We start from the raw sequence: 23,603 nt of genomic DNA, 5'->3' as shown, positions 1-23,603 counted from the left end.
CTCTAGCCTCAGCTACCCCGGTGGCCTTGCTATACCAGAGAAGCACTGTATGGAGGTGGTATTGGGCACTGAATGGCGGTGGTAATCTATCACATTATTATTTAGGGACTATATGACACCCTAAGCGGTGGAGAGAGTCCCAATAGAAGGTACCACATAGGGCACCGGCCTCGGCCCCGTTCTAGAAGAAGTGAACCAATAATCCCTTCGTTCATAGATTTCTATAAACAATACATGAATAGCGTTACTCACCTTTCACAAAGACATTGTAGAAAATAGAGTCGTCTCCGGCGTCGCATACGAACTCTCCAGAATCCTGGGTTTGGGCAGAGAGGACGATCAGCCTGCGGTGACAGCCCTCTGCCTCCAGGACAACGTTTCCACTTTCCTCCAGCTCCTCGCCGTCCTTGTACCAGTGCACCGGGGCGCTCTCTCTGGACACTTCACAGCTCAGCACCACGCGCTCCCCGCTCACGTGTCGGTGCTCAGCATCGTCATCACTGTTCACAATCTTCACTGGAGGCTCTAAAACAGCAGAAAACGCTGATGAATGCCCAGTGATGAATTTTTTTTTTTTTTTCATTTTTTCTAAAATATATTCACATTTTCCTCAGACTCTGCCACTTTCTATCACATAATAATGGCTACATAGATAAAATCCTTCCATAGAACCCCATGTGCCGTGAATCTCCTATTTTACTGTCACATTATAATGTCGGAGAATATATTCCCGGAGATAATCTCCATCTCGGAGGAGCACGGGCTGCAGAGAATGAACCAGGGATGTGACTGTGATTTATACAAAGCTTCCCGCATCCGCTATTATTGGCACTTTCACGGCGGCTGCCTGACACTGTGCTGACGTATCTAGAGCTTTATCTTTTATCATGAGAAGGTCCCTGACTATAAAGGTGCAGAAATCCCAGACTGGCAACAAAGAAATGACATCGGATGTTGAATAATAGAAAAGGAAGAGAATTCAAAAGTAAAATGACACAAGATTATAGATCAAAGTTATTCCACAAAGCTACAAATCCAAAGTTTATTTCAGCTTTATCTTGGCCCAGTTATTGTTCCCTGTTATCAGCCATTTCAGGCTAGGTACTTCAGTCTTGACAACCTTACAGTCACAAACAATTATAGCTACTACCATCTATGTTCAACATTTTCCAACTGGATACTGACGCCATAGGGCAATGTAATATTTCCCAAGAGTCGTTAATTAATTAAAGGCACAGTTCCCTAATTATCCTTTACCTGTAAATAGTAAAGAGCCTGTTTCTGGAAATTTTTGCTAGAGTAGACATTGTCCCTGTAGTAAAGCTCAAACTGAGATCCAGTCTTCACTGAGATCTCCATCTAATGTATTTCACCTTTACTAATGCTATTGTCCACTATTCAGATTTCAGGATACACTGTATATGTTTTTCTATCTTGATAGATGATATAATTCTGGCTGCAGAAAGTCACCACTAAGAGATCACAGCCAAGGGAATAATACTAATATAGAACTCATAAGAGCTGTATAAATCTGTATGTAGTGAGCTCCCTCTAGTGGTGGCTGTATAAATCTGTATGTAGTGAGCTCCCTCTAGTGGTGACTGTATAAATCTGTATGTAGTGAGCTCCCTCTAGTGGTGACTGTATAAATCTGTATGTAGTGATCTTCCCGTAATGGTGGCTGTATAAATCTGTATGTAGTGAGCTCCCTCTAGTGATGGCTGTATAAATCTGTATGTAGTGAGCTCCCCCTAGTGGTGGTTGTATAAATCTGTATGTAGTGAGCTCCCGCTAGTGGTGGCTGTATAATCTGTATGTAGTGAGCTCCCTCTAGTGGTGGTTGTATAAATCTGTATGTAGTTAGCTCCCTCTAGTGGTGACTGTATAAATCTGTATGTAGTGATCTTCCCGTAATGGTGGCTGTATAAATCTGTATGTAGTGAGCTCCCTCTAGTGATGGCTGTATAAATCTGTATGTAGTGAGCTCCCCCTAGTGGTGGTTGTATAAATCTGTATGTAGTGAGCTCCCGCTAGTGGTGGCTGTATAAATCTGTATGTAGTGAGCTCCCTCTAGTGGTGGCTGTATAAATCTGTATGTAGTGAGCTCCCTCTAGTGGTAACTGTATAATTCTGTATGTAGTGATCTTCCCGTAATGGTGGCTGTATAAATCTGTATGTAGTGAGCTCCCTCTAGTGGTGGCTGTATAAATCTGTATGTAGTGAGCTCCCTCTAGTGGTGGCTGTATAAATCTGTATGTAGTGAGCTCCCTCTAGTGGTGGCTGTATAAATCTGTATGTAGTGAGCTCCCTCTAGTGGTGGCTGTATAACACTGTATGTAGTGAGCTCCCCCTAGTGGTGGTTGTATAAATCTGTATGTAGTGAGCTCCCTCTAGTGGTGGCTGTATAAATCTGTATGTAGTGAGCTCCCTCTAGTGGTGGCTGTATAATCTGTATGTAGTGAGCTCCCTCTAGTGGTGGATGTATAAATCTGTATGTAGTGAGCTCCCTCTAGTGGTGGCTGTATAAATCTGTATGTAGTGAGCTCCTCCTAGTGGTAGCTGTATAAATCTGTATGTTGTGAGCTCCATCTAGTGGTGGATGTATAAATCTGTATGTAGTGACCTCCCCCTAGTGGTGGCTGTATAAATCTGTATGCAGTGAGCTCCCTCTAGTGGTGACTGTATAAATGTGTATATACAGTGAGCTCCCTCTAGTGGTGGCTGTATAAATCTGTATGTAGTGAGCTCCCTCTAGTGGTGACTGTATAAATGTGTATATACAGTGAGCTCCCTCTAGTGGTGGCTGTATAAGTCTGTATGTAGTGAGCTCCCTCTAGTGGTGGCTGTATAAATCTGTATGTAGTGAGCTCCCTCTAGTGGTGGCTGTATAAATCTGTATGCAGTGAGCTCCCTCTAGTGGTGGCTGTATAAATCTGTATGTAGTGCGCTCCCCCTAGTGTTGGCTATATAAATCTGTATGTAGTGAGCTCCCTCTAGTGGTGGCTGTATAAATCTGTATGTAGTGAGCACCCCTTAGTGGTGGCTATATAAATCTGTATGTAGTGAGCTCCCTCTAGTGGTGGCTGTATAAATCTGTATGTAGTGAGCACCCCTTAGTGGTGGCTATATAAATCTGTATGTAGTGAGCTCCCTCTAGTGGTGTCTGTATAAATCTGTATGTAGTGAGCTCTCTCTAGTGGTGGCTGTATAAATCTGTATGTAATGAGCTCCCTCTAGTGGTGGCTGTATAAATCTGTATGTAGTGAGCTCCCTGTAGTGGTGTCTGTATAAATCTGTATGTAGTGAGCTCCCTCTAGTGGTGGCTGTATAAATCTGTATGTAGTGAGCTCCCTCTAGTGGTGGCTGTATAAATCTGTATGTAGTGAGCTCCCTCTAGTGGTGGATGTCTAAATCTGTATGTAGTGAGCTCCCTCTAGTGGTGGCTGTATAAATCTGTATGTAGTGAGCTCCCTCTAGTGGTGGCTGTATAAATCTGTATGTAGTGAGCTCCCTCTAGTGGTGTATGTATAAATCTGTATGTAGTGAGCTCCCTCTAGTGGTGGCTGTATAAATCTGTATGTAGTGAGCTCCCTCTAGTGATGGCTGTATAAATCTGTATGTAGTGACCTCCCTCTAGTGATGGCTGTATAAATCTGTATGTAGTGAGCTCCCTCTAGTGGTGGCTGTATAAATCTGTATGTAGTGAGTTCCCTCTAGTGGTGGATGTATAAATCTGTATGTAGTGAGCTCCCTCTAGTGGTGACTGTATAAATCTGTATGTAGTGAGTTCCCTCTAGTGGTGGATGTATAAATCTGTATGTAGGGAGTTCCCTCTAGTGGTGGATGTATAAATCTGTATGTAGTGAGCTCCCTCTAGTGGTGGCTGTATAAATCTGTATGTAGTGAGCTCTCTCTAGTAGTGACTGTATAAATCTGTAGGTTGTGAGCTCCCCCTAGTGGTGACTGTGTAAATTTATATACCGTAAGTTCACCTTAATAGTAGTTTTATACATCTGCACAATAATGGAAAAATCATTTTCTGTTAGGTCACTGCCATCACGGGGCACACATCAATTCCATATCCTTTCTCTATGGTAGACATAGCACTGGTGAAAGTGCCTTTTCTAATGGTTTACATTGTGGTGACACTGACCTGCCACAGTCACATGGTAGCAGACGGAATTCTGCCCAGCGTCACATACAAACTCTCCGGAGTCTTCCGTTCTTGCCGCAGAGATAATTAACCTTCGTTCTCTTCTATTTGATTCCATTTTCATATTGTCGCCCTCCTGTATCTCGGCGCCATCTTTGTACCAGCGCACGGGTGCATTCTCTCTGGAGACTTCGCAGCTCAGCACCACGCTATCACCGGTCATAGACTTGTGCTGCGCATCGTCACTAGTGTTCACTATTCTCACCGGGGGCTCTAAGGAAGACAAAGAAGAATAAGAGGGGGGGAACAATAGCAACTGGAACAATGGGACCTGGTTTATGTCATATATAGAGACTATAATGATTATCTAGATTGTAACAATAATGGGGTCTCAAAGTTTTATCCAGAGTTTTTCATTTCATAAACACTCCATTGAGTTCAATGGGAATCATGTAATACTCCATTCTCCCTGTGGGGGCACTGCAGAGAAAGGTAAAACGTCCACTGCTGATCGCTCAGGGTCCAAACAGTCGATCAAATCTTTTACATCTATGTAAAATCTGACCCAAAAAATGATGGTTGATTCCATCATATACAAAAGCAGATTGCCTCTCATTGAGGGGGAATATCCATCCCCATGATAGCATGTTGTATGGAGACACCATATGGTGGCATATGGAGAACCTTCAGCTCTGTAGTACAGGCTTTATGCCCGAGGTGTACTTAAATTATGCATTAAAACACCTGCATTTATATCTTATATTTCACCTCCAGATTCATAAACATTTTCAAACCCTTTTTTTTTTATACATTTTAACTCTTTTTTTATATTGTTATGTTTTTGATGTTTTCATATTTTTTATCATTTATTATTATTATTATTATTATTATTATTATTGTTATGATTTAATAGGAGCTGCTCTAAATTTCTTTCTATAACTTTTTTTAATTTAATCTTTCATTTAATTTTTTCCTATTGAGGAAGCATACAAACTTTTTTTATGCTTAAATTTATTTTCTAAAAAAATACTGGATTAAAATAAATAAATGAATAAAAAAATAATGAAATAAAAAAATAAAGAAAAAAAAAATAAAATTAAATTAAAAAAAAAATATATATATATATATCTTGCATTTATTTATTACCTTTCTTAGCTTTTTTTTTATTGTTGTTGTTGTTGTTGTTTGTATAGTGAAGCATAACTGTTTGTTATTTTTTTCTTTATTTTCCTAAACAAATGAGAGGTTGTAAGATTTCAGCGCTTTGAATCCAGCAGAATTATGAATTCAGCTCCAGCTGAAACCGCGTCATCTGCTCTTATAATTAATGCTTTTTTTTTCCTGGGGAAAATAAAATCCATGATGGCCTGTCCTTAAAGTCTGGCCCTCATGGTCACCGTGGGACTACTATGCGCAGGGGGGGGGGGGGGGTGAGAACCTGTAAGACCCAGGCCTGTGGGCCCTAGGGAAACTGTCTGGATTCTTGTATTCTCTCCCCCGCCACCCTTCCTCTCCCTCCTTAACCCCCCTCACTTGTCTTGTCATTGTCTGTCTAGTTGTGAAGTTTATTGTTATACTTTGGTACCCAATGGTATTCATAACTATTAGTAAGGTGTCCCTCAAGTCGCAGCGGCCTCACCTTCAGTTTGGGGTAACTCATGTCTGCGGGGTAGGCGCTTTGGCGTGAAATTTTACCACCAGGTACTGCAACTTTATTCATTATTCATTGTACTTATTCCTTATGGGGACATGTGTCTCAAAAATTGTGATTTTATTTTACTTTTTATTTTCTGTACATAAATTGAAAATCTTAATAAAAATTTAAAGTTTAAAAAAAAAGTCTGTCCCTCTGTGTGTGACGTGTGGGGGTCTGACCTGTGGTAACCCTTTCCCGATCAGCAGGCCAAGGGTTATCTTTGGAAAAATTTGGGACAACTTTTCGGAGATGTGATGGTCTCTGAGAATTTCTAATTTATTGATGTTTTTTGGAATTTTTTTAATAGTTTACTTTCATAATTTGTTTTTGCAATGACCCAGTGGTCGGAATCACACCACTTTTGTTATTTCACTTTTTATGAAATATGACTTCCTCTGGACTTTTGCCTTCCTCTGGATCAACATGTTAGGCTACGTGTTGAACTAGATGGACTTAGAGTCTCCCTTCAACCTTAAAAACTATGAAACTATGAAATGACTCTACATGATGAATGAAGGAGCGCGGGGTCTTGACTTGGATCCAGTTGTCTTCTCCAGTTCTCCCCTTTATTGTACACATCTTAATACCCAATCTCCGGCTCTTTATATCGGGTGCTATTTCTATCTCTGGACTCCGGCCAGACTCGTAGATATTGGAATTAGTTCATTGATAGGAGAAGACAATGGTGTGAAGCTCTGAGACTTGTCACCGACCTGTCACCATCACATTGTAGAAGACCGAGTCGTCTCCAGTGTCGCAGACAAACTCCCCCGAATCCTCCGGTCGGGCACATGGAATAACCAGTCTATGATGTCGCCCGTCTGCCTCCACCCTGATGTTCCCGCTCTCCTCCACCTCCGCACCATCCCGGTACCAGCGCACCCGGGCGTTCTCCCGGGACACCTCACAGCTGAGCACCACAGCTTCCCCGCTGTCACATCTATGTTCTGTGTCATCACTGGTGTTTATAATCTTCACTGGAGGATCTGTAGGGAGTATGACAGAAAGTAATGTAATGTATGTACACAGTAACTGCTCCAGCAGAATAGTGAGTGCAGCTCTGGAGTATAATACAGGAGGTAACTCAGGATCAGCAATGTAATGTATGTACACAGTGACTGCACCAGCAGAATAGTGAGTGCAGCTCTGGAGGATAATACAGGAGGTAACTCAGGATCAGCAATGTAATGTATGTACACAGTAACTGCTCCAGCAGAATAGTGAGTGCAGCTCTGGAGTATAATACAGGAGGTAACTCAGGATCAGCAATGTAATGTATGTACACAGTGACTGCACCAGCAGAATAGTGAGTGCAGCTCTGGAGGATAATACAGGAGGTAACTCAGGATCAGTAATGTAATGTATGTACACAGTGACTGCACCAGCAGAATAGTGAGCGCAGCTCTGGAGTATAATACATGATGTAACTCAGGATAAGTAATGTAATGTATGCACAGAACGACTCAATTTTTTATGCTACATTTAAATGTAAGCTGTAAAGAATTGTTTAAAAGTGAATACACCCCTTTAACATTATAACATTATAACTTGTCCAGGGTGCACTTCTAGTTGGACTTACACTAATATGCAGAGTTCCCATCCTTTATCTGTGAATACAGCAGTGTGATTTGTCATGTCTATTCCTCACCTGAAATGGACACGTGATAGAAGACGGAGTCTTCTCCGGCATTGCAGACAAAGTCTCCGGCATCTTCGGGTTTGCTGCACATAATGACCAGTCTATGATGTCTTCCATCTGACTCCACCCTGATGTTCTCGTCCTCCTGCATCTCCGCCCCGTCCCGGCACCAGCGCACCCGGGCGTTCTCCCGGGACACCTCGCAGTTCAGCACCAGCGGCTCTCCGCTCACGCACTTGTGCTCGGTGTTATCACTGGTGTTTATGATCTTTACTGGAGGCTCTGGAAACAAAATTAAAACACGTTTTTAAAAAGTAACTCAATACATTTTCTGTTGCCGTATTCTGACAGCCATACCTTTCCTATTTTTTGTTACTGGACCTCTGGGAGGTCTTGTTTTTTACTGGATGAGTTCACATTTTTATTTTGACTAATTTGGATCATTTTTGAGCTTTTTTTATATGGTGTTCACCATAAAGTTTTGCATTTAGCCCAAAAAGTTCTACTTTAGTCTCATTTAAGCAGAGCACCTTCTCCACAGGCCATGTAGGGGACACAGCGAGAAGTGGAAGAAGGTCCTCTGGTCAGATGAGACCAAAGGAAAACTTTTTGGGCTAAATGTAAATAGCTATGTGTGGTGAAAACTAACACTACACACCCTGAAAACTATTATTCGTGTCATTGCTATATGTCCTGAGGAAGGGGGCTGAAATGCATTGACCTGTACCTAGCTAAATATAATAAAGACATGGAATAATATATTCAGATTGGAGTTAGTGGTAAGAGCGGTGGGACACCTGATCTCTCACTATTATCTAATTACCCTGAAAACAACATCCCCACTGTCACACATGGTGGTGGTCATATCCTGCTGTGTGGAGGCTTTTCTTCAGCAGGGGCAGGGAAACTGGTCAGAGCTGATGAGGAGATGGATGGAGCTAAATACTGGGCAATCCTGCAGGAAAACCTGATAGAAGCTGCAGAAAATGGGCATAGATTCAATGACAATGACCCTAAACACCTTGCAGAGCTACAATGGAGGGTGTAGATCAGAGCATATTGCTGTGTGTGAACGTCTTACCGGGGACAGTGACGGTGAAGCTGGTGCTGTCATTACCCAGATGACAGGTGTAGATCCCACTATCTGACGGGTCAAGTGACGAGATAAGAAGTCTTCTCATCCTGCCATCTGACTGCAGGGAGAAGCGTCCTCCTGCCTCCACCTCCTGGCCATCCTTCATCCAGCGCACTTTAGCCCCGGAGCTGGGCACCTGGCAGCTGAGACAAACGGGTTGTCCGGCATCCAGTGTCCTATTAGATGGTTCTCCTGAAGCCGGGGCAATGCTGGACCCCTTGGCTATAAAAAAAAAATATACAAGTTGAGTCATAGGGATTTTATAACAATCAAGACAGCTACTGCAGAACCTCTTCTAGATGGAAAGGTATTGCGCCATGTTCATCAACCAGGCATTGGTATGAAGCCCCGCATTTTTCCAATGCTCTGTAGCAGATAGGACGTGCATTATGTGCATTATGTCTGGATGTTGCAAAACTACTTAAAACTATTAAACTATTTTTTAAAACAATTTTACCATCAAAAGGGTGCAAAGTATTTAAAAACAACTTCTGTCTTTTTCCCTGGAATCAGCGAGCTGGGAGGTATTTTAGGAAAGAAGAAACCTCCCGACATTGATCTTTCTCTAAAGGAGATAAATTAGGAATCAGAAATGGAGAATGAACACTGGAAATGAAGGAAAAAAAATTGTGTTGGCGGTTAAACATCAGCTATGTGCTAGCTAATCAGTGGTTATTAAATAGATAGTTTGGACCGGCCGACCAAAATTCAGAATTCTGTGCAGTTTATTATTGTTCTCAGCAGCAGATCGCCTGTTTACACAACCAATGTGCCGCTGAAAATGAACATGATAAAGGTTGCTAAAATTCATCACTCCTAAAGAAAGAGGAATTTACTCATTCATCAGGGTAATTTTCGACCTATTTGGATGACCTGATAGTCGGGAACAAGAACAAGTGTTACTAGGAATGCTCATTCCCCAGTTATCAATTCGTCTATAACCAGTGAGGAAACAATGGAGGCCAATGAATACAAAAAATGGACACAAAGAAAGATCAAAAAAATGGAGACAGGATACATCAAATAATAGAGACCAAACAATACAAAACAATAGACAACAGAAACTTCAAACTAAGGAGGCCAAATAATAAAAAACAATAGGTAATGTCAAACAATGGGGTCCAAAAAAGTCCAAGAAATGGAGACCAAGAAGGTCCAAAAATAGAGACTGAAAAATCCCAAGCAATGAAGATCAAAAAGTTCAAACAATGTAAACTATGAAGGGCCAAACAATGAAGAAAAAAATGGAGACCAAGAAGGTCCAAACAATAGAGACTGAGAAAGCCCAAATAATGAAGATCAAAAAGTTCAAACAATGGAGACCAAGAAGGTCCAAAGGTAAATGAATAGCATCCAACAATGAAGACTAAACAGCAAAACAATAGAGAGCAAGAAATACCAAACATGGAAAGGAATTCCAAACAATGGCAAACAAGTAAGATAAAACAATGTTAACCAAATAATATTCTATGCCCCGCCCTCTCAGATAAAGTCACAGAGAGAATCCCTATGCTATGCCCCGCCCTCTCAGATACAGTTAGAGAGAATACCTGTGCTATGCCCCGCCCTCTCAGACAAAGTCACAGAGAGAATCCCTGTGCTATGCCCCACCCTCTCAGATACAGTCACAGAGAGAATCCCTGTGCTATTCCCCGCCCTCTCGGAAACAGTCACAGAGAGAATCCCTGTGCTATGCCCCGCCCTCTCAGATACAGTTAGAGAGAATACCTGTGCTATGCCCCGCCCTCTCAGACAAAGTCACAGAGAGAATCCCTGTGCTATGCCCCGCCCTCTCAGAAACAGTCACAGAGAGAATCCCTGTGCTATGCCCTGCCCTCTCAGAAACAGTCACAGAGAGAATCCCTGTGCTATGCCCCACCCTCTCAGAAACATTCCCAAAGAGAATCCCTGTGCTGTGCCCCGCACTCTCAGAAACAGTCACAAAGAATCCCTGTGCTATGCCCCACCCTCTCAGAAACAGTCACAGAAAATCCCTGTGCTATTCCCCGCCCTCTCAGATACAGTCACAGAGAGAATCCCTGTGCTATGCCCCGCCCTCTCGGATACAGTCAGAGAGAATCCCTGTGCTATGCCCCGCCCTCTCGGATACAGTCAGAGAGAATCCCTGTGCTATGCCCCGCCCTCTCGGATACAGTCAGAGAGAATCCCTGTACTATGCCCCGCCCTCTCAGAAACAGTCACAGAAAATCCCTGTGCTATTCCCCGCCCTCTCAGATACAGTCACAGAGAGAATCCCTGTGCTATGCCCCGCCCTCTCGGATACAGTCAGAGAGAATCCCTGTGCTATGCCCCGCCCTCTCAGAAACAGTCACAGAGAGAATCCATGTGCTATGCCTTGCCCTCTCAGACACAGTCACACAGAGAATCCCTGTGTTATGCCCCGCCCTCTCAGAAACGGTCACAGAGAGAATCCCTGTGCTATGCCCCGCCCTCTCAGATACAGTCACAGAGAGAAACCTTGTGCTATGCCCCACCCTCTCAGATACAGTCACAGAGAGAATCCCTGTGCTATGCCCCACCCTCTCAGAAACAGTCACAGAGAGAATCCCTGTGCTATGCCCCGCCCTCTCAGAAACAGTCACAAAGAGAATCCCTGTGCTATGCCCCGCCCTCTCAGAAACAGTCACAGAGAGAATCCCTGTGCTATGCCCCGCCCTCTCAGAAACATTCACAGAGAGAATCCCTGTGCTATGCCCCGCCCTCTCAGACAAAGTCACAGAGAGAATCCCTGTGCTGTGCCCCGCCCTCTCAGAAACAGTCACAGAGAGAATCCCTGTGCTATGCCCCGCCCTCTCAGAAACAGTCACAGAGAGAATCCCTGTGCTATGCCCCGCCCTCTCAGATACAGTCACAGAGAATCCCTGTGCTGTGCCCCGCCCTCTCAGATACAGTCACAGAGAATCCCTGTGCTATGCCCCGCCCTCTCAGATACAGTCACAAAGAATCCCTGTGCTGTGCCCCGCCCTCTCAGATACAGTCACAGAGAGAATCCATGTGCTATGCCCCGCCCTCTCAGATACAGTCACAAAGAATCCCTGTGCTGTGCCCCACCCTCTCAGAAACAGTCACAGAGAGAATCCCTGTGCTATGCCCTGCCCTCTCAGAAACATTCACAGAGAGAATCCCTGTGCTATGCCCCGCCCTCTCCGAAACAGTCACAGAGAGAATCCCTGTGCTATGCCCCGCCCTCTCAGAAACAGTCACAGAGAGAATCCCTGTGCTATGCCCCGCCCTCTCAGAAACAGTCACAGAGAGAATCCCTGTGCTATGCCCCGCCCTCTCAGAAACAGTCACAGAGAGAATCCCTGTGCTATGCCCCGCCCTCTCAGAAACATTCACAGAGAGAATCCCTGTGCTATGCCCCGCCCTCTCAGATATAGTCACAGAGAATCCTTGTGCTATGCCCCGCCCTCTCAGAAACAGTCACAGAGAATCCTTGTGCTATGCCCCGCCCTCTCAGAAACAGTCACAGAGAGAATCCCTGTGCTAAGCCCCGCCCTCTCAGATACAGTCACAGAGAGAATCCCTGTGCTATGCCCCGCCCTCTCAGATACAGTCACAGAGAGAATCCCTGTGCTATGCCCCGCCCTCTCAGAAACAGTCACAGAGAGAATCCCTGTGCTATGCCCCGCCCTCTCAGAAACAGTCACAGAGAGAATCCCTGTGCTATGCCCCGCCCTCTCAAACAGTCACAGAGAGAATCCCTGTGCTATGCCCCGCCCTCTCAGAACACAATGTATCAATTTTGTTTTCCTGACTATCCCTTTAGGGAGTTACTGAAAATACATTTCCTAATGTGGAGGCAAAGGCGGATAAGGCGAGCCTGTGACTTTAAGACTGGAAGAAATCTGTCACAAGGGACGGGAAAAGAGATTGAGCTGTTATGATTCAGAATGCCGAACATACGGAGAAGCATTTGGTTATCTCATTAGTCAGACATGTCCCAGCGCCACGTAGGATTTCGTTAATCCAACAATATGCAAGGAAGAGGTGGCTCAGCACCGCACGACGTCTTCTGAGCTCCCGCGGATTAACCTGCGAAATGCCAAGAGTTCTCATGTACAACAGAAACCTTCATCAGTGTTAACTCCTACTCATCATCATCATGTGTCACCGAATTGTATCAAGGTCTGACATTCCTTACTGGGTCACTCCCAATACTGCAAATTATCACCAGCCCACCGGATAGCTGACGGGCAGGGGTCTGACCTCTGGGACCACCACTGCGCTTGAGGGTCACTCATCCATAATTGTCCATTTGTCCTCACTTACCTTTCACCCGGAGATGACAGGAGGATTCGGAGAGACCCGCGTGGAACTGTATAATACCGCCATCTTTTTGGGTCACCCCAACCATCACCAACACATGGGTCCTTCCAAAACTTTTCACAACCGTTCGATGATCCTCGGAAAGGATGTGACCGTCGCGGGTCCAACCGACCTGCTCCACTTCACTTTCAGTCTCGGCACAAAATGCGGCGTTTCCACCTTCAGCAACTTCCAAGCGTCGGGGCAGCTTCTTCACAATGGGCCCTAAAAGGGAAATTCCACATTCTGGTCATAAGTGGGCACAATACAATATGGGGGCCACAAATCTATACACACCACTCATATCTTACTTTACTGTTAGGCTACTTTCACACATCACTTTTTTTCCATCAGGCACAATCCGGAAAAAAAACGAATAAAATGGATCCGGCGCCAGATCCATTTTATCCCCATGGATTTGTATTAGCGCCGGATTCTGCTGGATGGCATTGCGTTGCATCCGGCTTTTGCCGGATCCGGCATAATTGGCTAATGCGCCGGCCGGATGGAACGTCTCTTGTAACGTTTTTTGTCTCTGACAAAAAAAACGCATTGCACCGGATCCGGCGCGATACGGCGTGATTTACAATGGAAGCCTATGGACGCTAGATCTGGCATAATGCGGCAAAAAACGGATGCGGCCGCCGGATTTGTTTTTTAAAAAGAGGATCTGGCGCATCCGTTTTTGCATATTCTGCGCCGGAACCGTTGTATCAGGCACGCGTCGGATTGTGCCTGATGCTAAAAAACTGATGTGTGAAAGTAGCCTTATCGCAAAACAGACACATCACCTACGCTCAGGACCATCATCATCATTTTAGGCCCTCCTGTGGGCAAATGGTCAGGGCCACTGAAGTCCCTACTGTCTCAGTTTTTGGCATCTTGTACCCATTAGCCCATTTGGTGACCACCTAAGGAATTCTGCACTTCTTGAAATAATATGCAATGACTCATATATTTATTCTGACAACAGCATAATGTATGGGCAGAGACCCCCCGATTCCATATATATGTGACTTTCTCAGCAGTTTGCTGTAGTTTCAGTACAATCAGTGTTTTATCAGCAGGAGATTATCACTGCTGGACTAGGTGTCACCTGCCAGGTAGTCCAGCTAATCTGTGTAACTCCGCTCCCACCACTGGTTGGCAGGTGAGTCTGGCCCTATTCATTGCCTGTGAACATTTACTGTACCGTCCTAGCACCCACAATGCACTGTGGCTATACCATGAATCACTGACGGACACGGACAGAAAAGGGCCCCTGTGCAAAAACAGTATCTGGGCTCTTTGAAGCCCAAAAACCCATTAAAATTCACAATTCTAACTGTTTTGAAAGTAAAAATGGGCCCCCCAATCTCTCGGGCCCCTGTTGCACCAATGATATGTCCGGCCCTGCCATGAATGTCCCAGATGGAGCAACCCCTTTTAAAGGGGACTTTTTACAGGATTCTTTTTTGTTTAAAATGAGCATTTCCTCTAATTTCTGCCCCTCCACTGACTCTGAAACCTTTTTGCTGTATTTGCTGCCCCTCTCAGTCCCACTTTAATGCTTCTGGTAATAAAGTTGCAAATTTTCCCATCAACCGGCAGAACTCTGTGGGTGTGGCTGTGTTTTGATTGGCCAACATCGAAAGAGATAAAGCAAACGCCCACAGAGCAGTTCAACCCAAGTGATTGAAAGGAACATTTGCATCTTTATTTAGGGGGGCATAACTTTGGAACGAAGGGTCCCAGAAGAAAAAGAAAAACTGTTCCAAAATCATTGGTCAGTACCAATTGGAGGAGATACTTAATTTAAATAGTAAAAATCCAGTTAAAAGTCCCCTTTAAATATGAAATTGACTAATCTAATATATAAAGCTCAGTGTGTGTGTATGTATATGTGTGTGTATGTTTGTATGTATGTATGTGTGTGTGTGTGTGTGTGTGTATGTGTGTGTGTGTGTGTATGTTTGTATGTATGTTTGTATGTATGTGTGTATGTGTGTGTGTGTGTGTGTGTGTATGTGTGTGTATGTGTGTGTATGTATGTATGTGTGTATGTGTGTATGTGTGTGTATGTTTGTATGTATGTGTGTGTGTGTGTGTGTGTGTATGTGTGTGTGTGTGTGTGTGTGTGTATGTGTCCGCTAAAGGAATCCGCACCATCGCATTTACAATCACGAAATTTTGCACAGACGCCCCATGTGATTCAGGGAACGCAATAGACTATGTTTTGAGAGGAAAATGTAACCCCGCGTTTTACAGTTACTCTCCAAAAAACATGTCTCCATTAAACTGAATGGAGGTGGGAGCTAGAAGCTATTAATAGCAATTGCCAGTGGTTGCTATATTAACAAAATAAACTGTTAGTATAAGAAGCTTATGTGTGAGGTAATAAGATGTCAGTGGGGAGACGGATAGAGAGAGACAGAGCGAGACAGAGACAGAGAGAATAGACCTGGAAAGAGACAGACAGAAACACAGACAGAGACGGGGAAAGAGACAGAGAGATAGAGACAAAGACAGACGGGCAAAGATACAGCCCTGGAAAGAGACAGCCCTGGAAAGAGACAGCCCTGGAAAGAGACAGACCTGGAAAGAGACATACAGGCAAAGAGACAGACGGGCAAAGAGACAGACGGGCAAAGAGACAGACGGGCAAAGAGACAGACGGGCAAAGAGACAGGCGGGCAAAGAGACAGACAGGCAAAGAGACAGACGGGCAAAGAGACAGACCTGGAAAGAGACAGACTGGCAAAGAAACATACAGGCAAAGAGACAGATGGGCAAAGAGACAGACGGGCAAAGAGACAGACGGGCAAAGAGACAGATGGGCAAAGAGACAGATGGGCAAAGAGACAGATGGGCAAAGAGACAGACAGGAAAAGAGACAGACAGGCAAAGAGACAGACGGGCAAAGAGACAGACGGGCAAAGACAGACCTGGAAAGAGACAGCCCTGGAAAGAGACAGACCTGGAAAGAGACAGACCTGGAAAGAGACAGCCCTGGAAAGAGACAGACCTGGAAAGAAACAGCCCTGGAAAGAGACAGCCCTGGAAAGAGACAGCTCTGGAAAGAGACAGCTCTGGAAAAAGATAGCCCTGGAAAGAGACAGACAGGGAAAGAGACAGACCTGAAAAGAGACAGATAGGGAAAGAGACAGACGGGGATGAGACTGACAGACAGATAGAGAGAGATAGACAGACACAGAGAAATAGAGAGACACAGAGATAGAGAGAGGCAGACAGAGAGACTGATATAGAGAAACTGATACAGACAGAGACAGACACACAGAGACAGACAGAAACTCGAAGAGAGACAGTTATTATCCCGGGCAACACCCGGGTACTTCAGCTAGTACATGATAAATTGGGTGTGTAGCTCACCTCTCACAGCGACTTCGGCAATACTCTGGGCCCCTCTATGAGTCTGGCATACATAGACCCCGTCATCATCAGTCCGGGCCCCTCGGATGATCAGTCGTCTGGTGGTGCCATGTTCCTCCATTAGATGTCGCTTTCCTGGGTGAAGTCTCTGATCCTCCAGGTACCACGATGTCCGGGTCCCTTCCGGAACCGAACACTCCAAAACGGCATCCTGCCCCTCTCTCACGGCCACGTCCCTCAGCGGAGCTGGAAAGCGATCGCCCACCTCTGGGGAAGAGACCACGAGTCATAATCCTCACAAATCACAACACTTTATAAATTCATTTTATAATGAAAAATTCCTGTACCAACTGAAAGGAACTCTCACAAGCCAAATGCAAAAATCTATATAATTTTCTTTCATTTATTTCAGGCTGTCTACATAGATGTCCTCTATCCTTAAAGGGATTGTTACACTTTTGCAACCACATTTATTTTCTATTGCTCCAATACATCTGAAATAAAATCTAAATAAACTTTGAACTTTTTCCTGCGCAGACCTCGGCATCCCACACCGTGTGCAGTCTTATCTCACAGTCATTATTTCTGACTACTCAGAATCACCGAGTTTTAATCAATTTCTAAGAGGTTTATTCGAGACATCCCCTGCGCCCCTTTCTCTTCCGAGGCTGCACGGTCGTCCATTGACCCCCGTAGTGACATGACATGAACATCTGCCATTAAACAACACCATTTAAAGGGTTTATCCATATTTATATTAATGGACTCTCGAAAAAAACCATCCATGCTCGTAGCCTCGTAACAGCGCAGATTCTGGACTGGCTGAAGCATTGGGCTTCTATGTTTAGGTTATACGACCCCTCAAATAGATCTCATTGGTAAATGTCGAGCAATATTTACCGATCACTTTACCAGCGTGACCAGCACATGACCGTCTAGTGCCATTTTTGCAGTTGCGTTACGTTACGAGCTTTTAATGCATTCGTTTTGATGCACACATGTACTTTGGCACAAGAGACCAAATGGGCAATTGATGGTGCACAATGAGGATAGCATCGCCAAGGAGGTGAAGAGATTGCAAATACGGCAGGTCCTCGTAAAGAATATACTATCTAATGTTGGGGGTCTGGATCTAGGGCAGATTTTGCATTGGGTCCAGCAGTTTTTAAAGGGTATTTCTAACTTTAAAAATTATGGGAAATGACGAAGATAGGCAACCACTTGATGATTGTGGGGGACCCCTAATTTTTCCCTGCACCCAGTCCCATCCACTTGATCTGGGCTACAATGCAACTCCCTGCACAGTAGGGTGTTCTTTGGCACCAGGGCAGAAGAATGAAGGCAATGCAGGGCCAACTGTCAGCCTATCAACCTTCATTCTCAGGTCCTGGTGTCAAGGAGAACGTAGCTACATCTTAAGGGTTGGCCAAGGATGCAAGCTTACACTGCAGATGGCCACAATACCCCCTTCTATAGTTTCGTGCCCTATGTGATCATGTAGATCCAACACCTCTATTGCCTGCCTTGGAAGAACATAGGGTACAATATCATATACAGCAATTCCCTTACGCACGTTTCATGCACCTCCTACGTACCTCTTACATGTAACATGACGGCACTGAGTGTGTTTCCAGCTGTGTTTGAGGCACCGCACACATACAAGCCCCGGTCTTGTTGGCGACAGAACAGCACTTTGAGTATAAAGTGGCCATCACGGTCTTCGTAAATGAGTGTCCGGCGACCAGGGCTGACCGCACGCCCGTCCTTGCGCCAGACAATCTCAGGCCTTGGTTTCCCAGTAACCAGACAGCGCAGTTTGGCGTGTTTGCCTTCGTTGACTGTGAACACTTTCACCTGAGCGGGAGGGTCCCCTGGAATCGGTTCCGGACCTTGCCGTGGAGTCGGGTCCACCAGCAGCACTGCTGCAGCCAAGCATTGCCCAACAGAATTAGAGGCCCGACATACATAGACGCCAGCGTCAGGGGGGCGAATATGAGTAATGCTTAACGAGTGACCCTCGGGAGATAATTGGTAGTGAGATCTATCGAAAATCTCTTCAAGGCCCCTTCCATCTTTTTCCCAGCGAATTGTAGGCTCTGGTTTCCCTAAAACATTGCAAGTAAACTCTCCACTTTGACCACGGGTCAACCTCTGTGACCTTGGAAGGAGCAGGAAATATGGGGAGAAGTCAGGGCCTTCAGATTGGTGGTCATCACTGTTGGTCGTATCCAATTGGTGTGTCTCGGAAGGAGGCTCGGCGATGGAGGAAGATATGTTGGCCAACTTTGTGAATGGAAATACTTCACTTGGTGGACCCATACATGGCTCGTTGACCACAGTGCTGTTGAGCGTCACAGTTAGCTTGGCCCCCGCATATCCTTCACCCGACCAGTTACTAGCTCTGCACATGTAATGTCCCGAATCCTCCAGCCGCAAGTCACTGATGACCAACTGGTACCAGTCCCCATCTCTCTGTGCGTAGCATCTATCCCCCAGCTCCAGTCGGATATTTCCTACGCGTTCCCACAATACATTGGGTGGTGGATCTCCGCTTATACGACATCTCATTATGGCATGAGTGCCAACGGGCGCGGTGACTGAACGAGGAAAAGACAGAAAGCGAGGAGCGCTCCCCGGCATGTCTAATCCCAAGTGCGAGCTCTGTGGCGGGAGGGACAAAGCCGCCATCTACCTGCAAGAAAAAAGAGCATCCCATTAAAAGCAAGGAACGAGATTAGGGCTGCGGCACAATTCCGATAATCCGGCATGCCTGAGACCAATAGGACAAATTATTGCTTAAAAAAGTTTGCAATTTTTTTAAAATATATGTTTAAATAAATATGTTTACTGTCAGCGGATGAGAACATTATTGTTTACATCCAAATGCTAAATAAAATATCCTGACCGGAAGGGAATTCCGCCACCGATCGCTCATTTCAGGGGTTGTGTTCCGTGCATTGTTTACAGGGCTCTGAAGCAGCCGAGCACCACCGCAGCTAAGGCTAGGTTCACATTTCCGTTGTTTTGCATCAGTCACATGCGTTGCTTGATGCATGTGACTGATGCGTTGTACAACGGATGACAAAGAACAGAAATCATTGTCGGACTCCGTTGTGTGCGGGGGGCGGAGCGCGAGGGGGCGGAGCGTGAGGGGGCGGAGCCGAGCGGGGCTGTGGCGCTGAGGACATCAGTGCCGCGGGGACTGTAGGGCTGGGGACAAGTGAGTGTGTGTGTGAGTGAGTGTGTGTGTGAGTGTGTTAGTGTGTGTGAGTGTGTATACATGCGGAGTGCAGGAGGGGGAGGAGCCAAGTGGGGAAGTGTCGGCCTCCTTGCACACGTATCCAGGGTAAATATTGGGTAACTAAAAGCAAAGCATTTTTTGCTTGGTTACCCGATATTTATCTTGGATACCAGCGTACACCGTTTGGCGCTGGCTCCCTGCACACGTAACCACTGTAAATATCGGGTAACTAACCAAAGTGCATTGCCTGGTTACCCGATGTGTATCCTGGTTATGGGTGCAGGGAGCCAGAGAGCATGAGCAGCAAAATCCTACGGATTGGGCTGCTCAAAAAACGTTACAGGCTGCGTTGCTCCCGCCCGGCGGTCAGTTAAAAAACGACTGACCGCGACGCAGCGGATGCAACGCAGCATCATCAGTTGCAAACCGTCACTAATAGAAGTCTATGGGGAAAAACTGGATTCCTGCAAAATATTTTGCAGGATACCGTAATTCCTCAAAGCGACGGATTGTGACTGATGAAAAAAAAAACGGAAGTGTGAACCTAGCCTAATTGGGGAGGTACTGGAACTTGGACCTCTACTGATCCGGTACTGATCAATTCTAGGAATCAATATGAAAGTTTTGTAAAACCCCAATGATGAGAATTTAATACAATTGTATCAGATTTACAAAGTCTAATCTAGAAACTGTTACATTGTAACAAATTGCCTGGACAGGAGAGAGTGTTATCATCTGCAGATGTGTTTATTGACTCGACTGGACACAATTGTAACAAAGTCTCAGCTGTGAGCAGCATCAAACCAGGACAGGATTTCAGTTTCCGGATCTAAACAAGTCACATTCCATCAACTGACGATAGTTACCGAATGGGGGAAAAATGGGACCTACAGACCCTGAGTCACCATTTTTTGTCTTGTGATACGTGTTGATATTTTCTGTGCCATATTTTTCAAAATAGCACATCGCCTTTTGAGAATTTGTTGCAAAATCAAAAAAGCAGGGTTTTTATTCTTGTGTTTTACCTTTGTTGCAAAACAAAAAGTTACAAAGTTGCAGAATCCTTTATAATGTAACACCTTGGTCTTGAACAGCCCAAATATAAAATTAGATATAGTACAATTGCACTAAAAAAATAGTGACTATTCAAAAGAGTCGCAATTGATAAATTAAGCTAAAATATATTGCTCAAAAAATAAAGGGAAGACTTAAACAAGGATTTTGTATTTTGGTGTTCCCTTTATTTTTTTGAGCAGTATATATTGATAAGGAAAACTGGATCCATAACAACAAAGATCGCGATTCATCACTGTTCTCTAAGTCACTTTTCCATTTTGTCTTGAGGTATCAGTTGCCGTTTTTGACGCCAAGTTCTTCAAAATGGCGCAGAGGATTCATGGATTCTTGAAATGTTTTTGGAACTTTTTGGCATCAAAAATCACGTTTCAAAATAGGGTAAAATTTGAGCCAAAACACTGAATTACTCAAAAATACAAAAGGGGGGAGCGGATAACAATTGCGCTAAATTCTGTGACTTTTTAAAAAGTCGCAATTGATCTTAAGGCTATGTGCCCACGGGACTCTGTATCTGCGGATTTTTCTGCAGCTAAATCCGCAGCATTCCCCCGGAATCCACACCTTTTCATAGGTGCTGATTTTCTGCGGATTTGTTGCGGATTTGACGCCGATTTCATTGCAGATTTTGCGTTTTTTTTACATTCAATTGAATAGGCAAAATCCGCAGGTAAATCCGCAACAATAATTGACATGCTGCAGATTTTTCCGCACGGAAATCCGCATGATTTCCGCTGCGGAAAAATCCGCAGCGTGGGCACAGCATTTTCCAAATGCCATAGAAATGGCTGGGGAGTAGCTGTGCTGCAGATTTCTGAAAAATCTGCGGCATTTCCGCGAGAAATCCACGGCAAAATCCGCGCATTTTCCGCAGCGTGGGCACATAGCCTTAGGTGAAAACTAGTGATGAGCGAGCACTAAGATGCTCAAGTGCTCGGTACTCGAACGAGCAGGTCGGACACTCGGACAGGCGAGATTCAAGTACCAAGCAACAATCATAATGGAAGTCAATGGGGGACTCTGCGTTTTACCGAAAGACTCAAGTTCCCTATTGATCTCCAATATTCTCAGTACTCGAGTCGCACCCGATCATCTTAGTGCTCGCTCATCACTAGTGAAAACATCTGGAATTGCAAAACTCCATCCAAAAAAGTGACCAAAAAAAAAGCAAAAAGAACCAGGAATATAAAATAGACTTAAAAAAAAGGTGTAAATACAATTAAAAATTGGGTGTAACAAAAAAAAAAAACGCACAACAATAAACACAAAGACATCAATGGTAGAGTTGAGCGGACTCGGATCTGCCGCTCAAACCGTGCGGATCCGGATATTGCCGATCCGGATTTTGCCGATCCGGGTCCGCTCAACACTAATCAAAGGCAATGATGAATCTGGGCCAAAAATAAGCATATGAAACAATGTAGCTTAAATAAGGCACAATAATGAAAAAAAGGCACCACTCCCCAAAAAAGGTACAGAGAAAAAGACGAAACAGGGCCAAAAAGTATTGAAAAGTTGCAGAACTTTCCCTTTGTAAAGGGAATTGGAGATCGGGACAGGTTCAGTGAATTTGGGTCGGGTCCGAATTCTCGATCTAGCAACTGTTGGCGCAGGAGAGTTGCATTTTTGCAGTGGAGATCACTGAAGTGCACCGTCCGGTCACAAGAGCTCGGCACATTTTAAGGGGTGAGCTATGCATCAGTCAGTCCTAGACAGCAGATAACAGATAACAATAGATTATAATAATAATATTTATTCATTTATATAGCGCTATTAATTCCACAGCACTTTACATACATTGGCAACACTGTCCCCATTGGGACTCACAATCTAAGTTTCCTATTAGTATGTTTTTGGAGTGTGGGAGGAAACCGGAGGGAACCCACGCAAACACGGGGAGAACATACACACTCCTTGCAGATGGTGTCCTTGGTGGGATTTGAACCCAGGATCCCAGCGCTGCAAGACTGCAGTGCTAACCACTGAGCCACCACAAGACTGAAGTGCTAACCACTGAGCCACCACAAGACTGAAGTGCTAACCACTGAGCCACCACAAGACTGAAGTGCTAACCACTGAGCCACCGTGCCGCCCATGATTGCATTTTAGATCTGATCTCCTTACTCATCAGTACCTGTGATATTGCTGAACGTTCCCTCCCGCTCTGAGGTGTCGGCTCTGGTTCCTTTAGACCCCTTCTTGGGTCTCGTGAAGGATCCTTTGTCCGGGGGTCTTGGCCGTGTGGATCTGAGCTGCGGACAGGCTCCGGCTCCTCCTCATACAGAAACAATCCTAATTTTAGTCTCCAGATAAAATGTTCTAGCAGCTGATTCTGTCATAAGCCCCAGAAACACAGGAGAGAAGGAGCTGACGGCCGAGCAAAAAGGGTTGTAATGCAGAAACAGGTGGAAGCTGAGACCCGGTCATGAACGCCTCCTGGTGGGATCTGTTTCATACTTAGGAGTATGTGGCGGCCATGCCAGTGATTGATTGGTACAGATAGGCATGCCGGGGCGTGCCACATGCATTTCTTTTGGATATAAGATAACGTAATGGTCGGGACCCCCCCACCATGCTGTAGATGAATGTCAGCAATGCATTCCTCTCCTATCACTTCCGACATAATCACTGCGCTCTACTGGTCTGCGATCCATCACACCAGCTCCTGTGGGACAGTCCGACACCCCCCACCCGGACCAGACAGGGACACAAAAAGATATTTGGCGTGTGGCATGAGCCTGTCACAGCATGCCGCCTGGCACCGCTCACATACCAGCCTGATACAGTATCTGTGCGCGGCTCTTATAATACACCGTATCGCTGATCCCACCCGAATCAAACACCCGGATCGGGTATCGTGTAACACTACAAATCAGCTCCTGTGGCCGCGCACATACCGGGTCCGTGCCACCACCCCATAACTGACCGGTCAGACGCTGGCACACTCAGCTCAATGCCACTTAAAGG

General features: G+C 45.1%; 1 protein-coding gene across 1 annotated transcript in view; it reads right to left on the bottom strand.

The window, feature by feature from the left end:
• Positions 1–23,305, bottom strand: part of OBSL1 (obscurin like cytoskeletal adaptor 1) — a 58,138-nt gene extending 34,833 nt beyond the window's left edge. Inside the window, exons 1-9 of the mRNA XM_075319674.1 lie at positions 22,771–23,305; positions 17,917–19,013; positions 16,322–16,588; positions 12,917–13,177; positions 8,570–8,845; positions 7,498–7,770; positions 6,563–6,835; positions 4,154–4,426; positions 253–525 (exon numbers count right to left, since the gene is read on the bottom strand). Of these exons, the coding sequence (XP_075175789.1) occupies positions 253–525; positions 4,154–4,426; positions 6,563–6,835; positions 7,498–7,770; positions 8,570–8,845; positions 12,917–13,177; positions 16,322–16,588; positions 17,917–19,009 (2,989 nt within the window). The 5' untranslated portion in view covers positions 19,010–19,013; positions 22,771–23,305. The remainder of the gene's footprint in view (positions 1–252; positions 526–4,153; positions 4,427–6,562; positions 6,836–7,497; positions 7,771–8,569; positions 8,846–12,916; positions 13,178–16,321; positions 16,589–17,916; positions 19,014–22,770) is intronic.
• Positions 23,306–23,603: the final 298 nt, after the last annotated feature.

The sequence above is a fragment of the Anomaloglossus baeobatrachus genome, chromosome 7 (genome assembly GCF_048569485.1).
Source record: "Anomaloglossus baeobatrachus isolate aAnoBae1 chromosome 7, aAnoBae1.hap1, whole genome shotgun sequence".
Classification (NCBI taxonomy): Eukaryota; Metazoa; Chordata; class Amphibia; order Anura; family Aromobatidae; genus Anomaloglossus; species Anomaloglossus baeobatrachus.
Note: the sequence above shows the minus strand (reverse complement) of the source record. Positions and strands in the feature narration are given on the sequence as shown.